The sequence below is a fragment of the Tamandua tetradactyla genome, chromosome 14 (assembly GCF_023851605.1).
Source record: "Tamandua tetradactyla isolate mTamTet1 chromosome 14, mTamTet1.pri, whole genome shotgun sequence".
Lineage (NCBI taxonomy): Eukaryota > Metazoa > Chordata > Mammalia > Pilosa > Myrmecophagidae > Tamandua > Tamandua tetradactyla.
The window spans coordinates 86,087,839-86,096,735 of record NC_135340.1 but is presented as its reverse complement, the minus strand read 5'-3'; the positions used below and the strand labels follow the sequence as shown (position 1 = coordinate 86,096,735).

Genomic DNA, 8,897 nt, shown 5'->3' with positions numbered 1-8,897 from the left:
TCACTCAGTCTGTTACATCCAAGCCCCAGTGGTATTTGGATTTAGGAAGAGGGCTCTGGAGAGGGCACTACTTAACCCAAAGGGCCTGTGTGCTAAGAGTGTGACCTGCCGGGGGCTGTGGGACAAGAGCTCCCCGTCCTCCAGCAGAGTCGTGCTGCTGCTCACCTTCTCTCTAAGGCTGACCCATTTGTGCTTGTTACCAAATTAAAATTCCAACAGAAGACAGGCTGCAGGTTGTTCCCAAATAGGAAACAGAAATACACAGAGAACAAGGAGCTCCTGCCAACATCCCGGAGAGGGGCCTCTTCCCCCTCCCTGTGACACAGGCCCACAGCCCCCAGGCTGTCAGACTCCGGGGAGGAAAGGGTTCTGGTATTGCTTGCCGTGGCCAAGGTAAGTGCTCCTGCTCCCCGCGGGCTTCGTCACTGCAGCCCTGCCAGGGCAGGAAGGCTGGGGGTGGGGGTGGGGGCTTGTGGTGATGGCGTTTTTCATATGAAGTCACTTCCCACGATGAAGAAGCAGCCACGTTCTGCACAGTCCACTGGCAGTCTGGGATGTTTGCCCAGCGCCAGGAGAGAGTCTAAAAATTCCCAAGCCCGTCATCTCAGGATCTCAGGAGGCTGGCTGAAAGAAAACCTGGTAGTCAGCAAATTCCAAAACAACTGCCCACTCCAAGCCGAATCTAGCCAAAGGGTGATGCTCATTGAAGACTTCATGGGCTCTGGCTCCTATGGGTGCCATAGCAGCCCATAGAAGGACCGCTGGCTGGAGCCCCTCAAAGGCAGTCCTGGTTCTTTCTCATCTCCAGGCCCCAGCACCCAGTGCTGAGTCCGTCCGGCTCTCTGTCTGATAAATCAAGTCGAGAATCCAATTAGGTGTCAGGGGGTGGGACAAGAAGTTCTAGGCATGCCTACAAAGGGCCCTCATTCATGGCAAGCACCTCCTCACAGAGGAGGAGGGCCTTGAGTTTAAATTCACATTTCCTCATCAGGAGAAGAGAAGGGAACAAATTCCTGGTGAGGAGCATAGCAGTGGGAATGAATTCAAAGAACCACAAGCAACTTGCTGTCCTACATAATTACAATATTTAAAGCAATGTGGTAGACTAGGCCATAATTGGTAGAGAGATCAGTGTAAGTTAGGATGGCCAGACTTGCAATGACCTTAGCTTTCCTTTCAAGCCTAAGACTTTGTGAGTTGATCTAGACCAGAAATTCTAAGGGTGTTTGTTAAAACTCATGTTTAGCTTAAGTACTTCTCTGCACCCAAGCCCCGCAGGAGGTCATCCGATTGCTTCCCTTCTCCTCATATACTTCTTGTCAACAGCACTTGTGCTAGATAATGGGTGGTCTTGGAGACTTGTCCCAACCTCCCAATGCTGATATGATGGAAACCTATGAAGTTAGACCAAGAAGACACCATAGAAATAGTCCCATCCCCCTCTTCCTACAGAGGTAGAAAATGAGGTCTAGTGAGGGGACATGAATCACCCAAGGTCACACAGCCTGTCAGGTGCCAGTCTGGGCTTGGGTCACCCACTCCGGGGCTCATGTGTCCTGTCCACTGCTCCCAGTCCTGTATCATTTTTGTCCACAGCTCCCTTTTCAAACACTCTTACTGATTTCCTCTGGCTCTTCTGAGTTTCCTGTAGCGTCTACACTACTACATCCATGCCCATTTTGCAACCTCACAAACTCTTCTGCAAGATGACCCTAACTTGATGGTGGAGTAAAGAGATCTCAGTGGCCTGACATCCACTGCTCAACATCCCTTGTCTCATCCTGGGCTCCAACCCTCCTCCAGAACAGACTTCACCCAGCACTGAGCCTGGCTGGGGACTGGGAGCACGCAACTCCTCTGGCTCTGGACTCCAAAGCTCCATGTCCCTATGTGCCTCCCTCATTACCCCAGGTGAGTGACCTTGAGCATGTCCCTCTGGGCTTAACTGTTACCTTGAAACCAGGAATAATAATAGAACCTACCACCTAGAGCTACTGTGAAGATCAAAAGAGTCAAGCATAGGTATTACTGTTTGCAAACCGGGAAGCACTAGTCCAGTGCAAAGGTTTCCCATAGCCCCTGCACTGGGCTGGGTACAGAGCAGATTGCCTATTGAATAATTATGTTACAGTGGTTTTCAGCTGGGGGTGATTTTGACTCCTAGGAGACATTGGGCAATGTTTGAGGGCAATTTTTGGTTGTCAAATCGGGGAGGGGTGCTATAGGTATCTGGTGGACAGAGGCCAGGGATGCTGTTAAATACTGTAAAGCACAAGAGAGGGCCCTCTACAAAAAAGAAGGATAGGCCCAAAATGTCAGTAGCACTGAGGTGGAGAAGCCTTGCTGTAATTGAATGAAAGCTTGGAATTATGGCTGTAAAAGCAGATGTGGGTTGTTCTTCCAAAAAGGCAAAGGAGCTGTGGCTGAGGCATTGGCCAGCAAGATACCATGGTGAGCAAGAGCAGGAAGCACCCAGAGGTAAATGAGATGGCCACGACCAGGTGTGATAAGTTGAAAACATTTTATTTTAATTCTACCCTTGGGAAGCAGCATAAATAACCATAGAAGACCACAAATGTCTGTTGGGGGTGGAGAAACAAAAAAGCTCAAGAGGCGTGTGGAGGAGGGGATGAGCGCTGACACTGCCTAGCATGGGGGTGGGGGTGAGGACACCCTGCTTTAGCTGGTCTCAGGGTGGAAGGTGCTTAGAGGAAAAGCCCAAGGTGGGGGGTGGGGAGGGAGGTTCCCCCTCAGCCCCCACCAGCTCCACCTGGAAGGGTTTGGCTAGCCCCGACTTTTGGGAATGGGATATTCTGCAAGGCGGCTATGGGGAAAGCAGGTGTGTGTGGGATAAAATGTGACTACTAGAGCCTAAGTAATGGGGAGAAGAAGAGTGGACACCCATTTCTTGATCCCCTAGCCAGATCCCATCCTTAAACTGTGACTTCTTTTCTGAGAAGAACATTATTCGTGGGCCTTGTGCGGGTAGTGGGAAATGAAGGGAGAAAAGAAGGAAATAAAAAAAAGAAATGTATTGACGGTCGAATGAAATGCGGCATCTCAAAGAGCCGTGTGGTCTCGGGCGGGCGCTTCTCACGGTTTCCTCATCTGCAAAACGGAGAGGATGTGCCCTACCTCCAAGGGTGGGTGTGGCGGTCAAATGAGAGCCTATGTGTCGAACAGCTGTGTAAACTTTAAAGTGCTATACAAAGCGAGGGCCGCGGCCACCCTATGTGGGTCTAAGGCTGCCAGTGGTTGAGAGACACACACACAGAGGAGTCCTGCGAGAGGTCAGACCCCTGCTCTGCCTTCCCCAGGGCTGAGCTCTGCCCTTCTCAGCCTCGGCTTCCAGGAGGAAGGGGGCTCATCTCAGAGGGCGACCCCGGGAAGGGGAGAGCAGATGGTGGGGGCCAGGAGGGTCTAGGGGCACTCAGCGTGGGGAGCCTTAGCCGGGCCGTGTGTGGCACATTGGCACACCTGGTGTCAGGGAGACGCTAGGAGTGGCTTCTAGTTCTCATCCTCCATTAGAGACGTGAGCACTGGAGAAGCCCGCGTGGGGTTGGCATCCTGATATAGGAACAAGGGCCCTGGTCTTGGGATGTGGCCATCCAGGAACCGGACCCACTGTTGACCTGCAGTCAGATTTAGTAAGTCACTTCCTCACTGCAAACCTCAGCTCTGACATTTGTAAAATGGGATGCTAATTCCTACTCTGCCAGCCTCACAAATTCAATGGGAAGAGGGTGCAGCAGGAGCCCTGATGAGTCATGGGAAGTCAGGGGGGTCTTTATGGCCTTGGTGAGCAATCCTTCTAATTCCCTGAAGACAAGAGAGGTGGGACAAAAGACAGAAAGGAATCAGGCTGCTGGCAACCCTTTTGTCAGGCTAATCAGGCTTCCAGGGCTGCTGAGAGAAGAGGGGAAAGTCAGTAGATGCCTACAAATCCAGCCCTTACTTTGTGGCGAAGTCAGGGACGCTGTGAGCTTCCGTGAGGAGTGCTGAGATGTCAGCCCCCTTTGCAGGGGGTAAGTTCAAGTTCTTAAGTCTCGCTGGGATCCCTGGTCCATTAAGGGTACCCCGTCAGGGAGTCCGTGGTCTTCACCCAGCTGAGAGGAAGCCCAGGCTCCTGGGGTGGAAGGTAAAGGGGCTACCAGCTGTGAGATGGGGTCTTGTATTAGCATGAGGTCAAGAGGTCAAAGGTTGGCTTCCAGTTCTTGAGGTGGTGGGCGGGGTCCTCAGGCTGGCCCCTGGCTCCAGTCCTGGCTCTGTCTCTGGGATCACTGGATAAAGGGGAAATTAAGGGACGAGTAGAAACAAGGAGAGACTGGCTTAGAAAACAGCCCAGCCAGGGAGCTAATGGTTCTTGGGGCTGTTGCGCAAGTTTTTCAGTTCCAGCTGCAGCTGCTGAATGCGGATGTCCTTCTGCGCCAGCTCCTCTTTCAACCGCCGAATCTCATCCTGCTGCCGGAAGAACATTCGGAGGAGCTGGGGTGGAGGAGAGAAGGCCGCGGAGAGAGCAGGTGAGAAGGTGATTTCCAGGGTGGGGGTCCAGACACCCTCCCCCCATGCCCTCCTGTTTCAGGCTCTGTCCCGCTCTCCCCGGACTCCACCGATGGCCCCATTTCAGCATCCCTGGCGGCTCATCGCAACCCTTGCTTCTCCAGACTCAGCCCGCGGCCCCCACTTTCCCCAGGGAAGGAGGGAAAAAAGAAAGCTCCGGCCCCTGCAGACCTGAGGAAGGAGTGACTCCACAGGCCCGATGTCCAAATATCCCAACTTACCCCTTTCGGGATCCAAACCTAACATTTTTGTTTCCCACTATGAATGGAAAGCTTTCTAAATGTCTTGCATCCTTAATGAGGCTCAGGATGCTAAATAGAACCTGCCATTTTTTCCCTGATGAAGTGGGACTACCGCAGGAATACCACATTTTGCACTTCTATAAGAATGCCACCTTTTTACTAGGGTGGGCATGGAAAAGTCTAGGTGTCTTGGCAGGCCTTTGCTTAGCTGACTCCCTGTGTTACCAGGCTTCTCCATTCTTTCTCTAAAACATACTGATAGATGCCCATGGAGAGCCGAGCCCTGGGAGCCAGCAGGCTACTTGAGGAGGCCTGCCTGCTTGAGTTGAGTGTTTCGAAGAGTCCACTGCATTCGTTCTCAAACTTCCTGGTGCGAGGGGTACTCATTATAGTTGCATAATTTAGTTAAATGTGGTATACGCTGATGAAATGTTAAGTATAAAAAGAGGGTTGCTGTTTCTGTAAAAACTAAGTTGAATACTTTGGAAAATCTTGATAAAAGTGACTCTCTAAAAAAATACTACTGCCGAATTAGGTGTGGTAGATATAACCATCAGTGATGGGGGAATTGTCTACATCTCGACTGTGTGGTAGTGGGTACACAACTGTATACGTCTATCAAAATTTATGGATCTACACATGATCCAAGATGAATTTTATCATATGGAAATTATGCATCAATAAACCTGTCTTAAAAAAAAGATTGTAGAAATTAGGGTTTGCTCTAACGATTGATTTTAGGTTCTTGTTCCACCTAGAAGAAACTGAAACTAGGAACTGGAGCGGAGGCATGGAAGGCACGGCAGATACCCACCAGGGTAGACATCTTCAAGGAAAAGGCCGGGTCCTGCATTAGAAGATGCTGAATGAATGGATGCTTCACATTTTAAATGAAAAATAAGGTTTAAGGTATGCACGCATCATTTTACAAAATGATTCTCTCCGTTTAATTGATGTTTGTTATTAATCAACGAATTACCTATCCTTGGTTACGTCTTGTTGGAGAGACACTACACTGTATGTCCCTACACTAAATGACCCTACGTTCTTTATGCCTCCCAAGTGGATTTCTCTGCCTCTTTTTTTGGTCCGCTTTTGAAAATCAAAACAAAACACAAAACTGCTTCATTGAAGTATAATTCACATACTGTACAACTCACCCATTTTACTCACAGTTGATCATCGACTCAATGATTTTTCATAAGTCTACAGAGCCATGTAACCACAGGTCTCCTCTCCTGTGTCAAACTATCACTTGCCTCTTCACACTTTAGACAGATGTGTGAAGCCACCACCTTCTAATTGGTACAGAACCACATCACTAAGATGATTAAAACTGTGGGTAAAATTAGAGCCGGTAGGCTCTTTTACAATTTCCTCTAGGTTCTCAGGTCTGATTCATATAGACAAGTCTACAGCGAAATGGAACTCTATTTAACTACTATTCAACTTTGCCTTCTCCACTTACAAGGCTCGCTGGTGCTAACACAGCAGCCCATGTCTGTCTTCTCAGGGCACTTAAAGAAATGGAAAATGTGAAAAATAAACAAAAGTAAAAGAACAGCACAAGGAACCCCCAAGTACCCATATGAGCCTTCCTGGCTCACTTTTATTCCCATCCACTTCCCCTGCACCACACTCCTTCGGGATTATTTTGAAGCAAATTGTAGTCATCCCAGGATTTCATTCAGCCCTGGAACCCTTAACATTCCCTATAACAGCATGCAAACAGAATTTATGGCAATTCCCAGTTTTCCTGCCAATCTTCCCTCTAAGACTGTGAGGTCCTAAAGATCAGAATTGTTTTCTTTTTATTAATAATAATGATAATCATAAATTGTTACGACAATAGGGGTAAGGAAGACAGTGTCTATATTTTAGAACCACACATATTCTTTGAAACCAATGAAAGAAAGGTTTATTTGATCTGGAACTGAAATTTTCTGTAGTGCATAATCTAATTCAACCTATCTGTATAGCTCATTTGAACAACTGGAACACAGGAAGCTCAGAATAAGAAAGAGGTCCTTTAATCCTATATAGATTATTGTAATGCCCGGAAACATCCTAGAGTATATTAAGCAGATGATCAAAAAGTATTGGCAAAGTCCCCTGAAAGAGGGGGAAAAGACTATGGAACTATTAAACCTTACCATCAGGGAATCCCCTGCTACTGTGTCAAACTTTAGGGATACCCAAATCGAATATACGAGGCCATGCCCTCGATCATGAGGCTTACTCTTGTGAAGCTTATGTAGGTAGCGGAGAAGCTTAGACTACCTATAGGCATGCCTAAGAGTTACTTCTGGAGGACCTCTTTTGTTGCTCAGGTGTGGCCTCAGTCTTTCTAAGCCCAACTCTGCAAGTAAAATCATTGCCTTCCCCCCTACATGGGACATGACATCCAGGGGTGAAAGTCACCCTGGCAACATGGGAGATGATTCCCAGGGATGAATCCAAATCTGGCACTGTGGGTTCAACAATTATATCCTGACCAAAAGGGGGAAAAGAAGTGTAATTAATAAAGTAACAGTGGCAGAGTGAGTTCAGATAGAGTCGAGAGGCTACTCTGGAGGTTGCTCTTACACAAGCTTCAGGTAGACTTTGCTACCTATCATAACCTGCCAACCCCCAACCAGGACCATTCCAGCCAATCCTAAAGAACACCTAGGGCAATATATAGGGTTCCACAAGGGTTCCATACACTAGAGTAACTTTCCAGAAACCTACAACCTCCAAATGGGTCCCTGGTCCAGATAAGTCCTGAAACCCAGAGAGCCCAGCCTCTCCAGAACATCAAATAGCTCCATCTTCCTACCCCATATTAATGACAGACCCTTCCAATATCAAAAATTTAGAATTGCCATAGCCCAAACAACCCCAAAGAGAGGTATGGAAAGATCAAAGGTGATGGTGGAATTATACACAGAAGATAGGACTTAACAAATGAATATGAATACTGAATCAGTAAATTGATATCTCTTTTAGTCTCCAGTATCTTAGAGCAGCTAGAAGTAAAAACCTAAAATTGTGAAATGGTAGCCCATGACAAAGTCTGAAATATGTCCTACAACTAATTGTGGTGCTGTACTTTGAAATTTATAGCTTTTCTGTATATATGTTATTGTTCACAAAAAAGGGAGAAAAAAAAAAGTTGGTTGTGATGATAAAAAAGTATTTATGCCCTCTAGCCTCCTATATTCAGCTAGAAGGAAAAATATGAGAGGATCATATGGTAGCCCATGACAAACTCTGGAATCTGTCCTGTAACCACTTATTGGGAGTGCTTTGAAAACTATTGCTTTTTAATTTCTGTATATGTTACACTATACAATAAAAAATGTTAAAAACATTTTTTTAAAAATCATGACAGGCAGCCCCCAGGGACCCCTGCCTCCTGGTGTTCACATCCTTGTGTAATACCTTGCCCTTGAGTGTGGGCTGGACCTTGTGATTTTCTTCTAATGATTGAGATATGGCAGAAGTCACTTCCAAGATTAGGTTAAAAAAACTGTGCTTTCCATCTTGGCCACCTTCTCTTGCTCTCTTGCTCCGATGAAGCCAGCTATGGTGAGCTGCCCTATGGAGAGGTCCTCCTGGGAAGAGCTGGAGGCAGCTGACAGCCCAGGAGGGACTGAGGCTCTTAGCCCAGCAATCCTCAAGGAATTGAATCCTGCCAACAACCACATGAGTTGAGCTTGAAAGCAGATCCTTCCTCTGTGGGAGCCTTCAGATGTGACTGTAGCCCCAATGACAGTTTTGAGAGCAACCTTTTAAGAGAACTTGAGCCAGAGGTGCCCACAGAAACTGTGAGATGATAAGTGTCTGTGGGTTTAAGCCACGAATTTGGGGTAATTTGTTACGCAGCAATAGATAGCTAATACAGTTGGCCTCTTTGAACACCTAATATGAGCCAGGAAAAGTGCTAGACATTTATGGATTACCTCCTTAGTGTTCACATCATTTCATATCCCTATTTTACAAGGAGGAAGTGGACTTAGAAAGATCAGGAAATGTGCTCAGTCAGTCTGGACATGGCAGAACCAGGATTCATGTGGAGGTGGGGCTTGTCATCATCTCTATTTCATCAAGCCT

At 47.4% G+C, this 8,897-nt stretch overlaps 1 protein-coding gene across 1 annotated transcript in view; it reads right to left on the bottom strand.

Moving 5' to 3' along the window:
* Positions 1–2,515: 2,515 nt before the first annotated feature.
* CORO2B (coronin 2B) overlaps positions 2,516–8,897 on the bottom strand; it is a 141,350-nt gene continuing 134,968 nt past the window's right edge. The window contains exon 12 of the mRNA XM_077128341.1: positions 2,516–4,485. Coding sequence (XP_076984456.1) covers positions 4,354–4,485 — 132 coding nt within the window. The 3' untranslated portion in view covers positions 2,516–4,353. The remainder of the gene's footprint in view (positions 4,486–8,897) is intronic.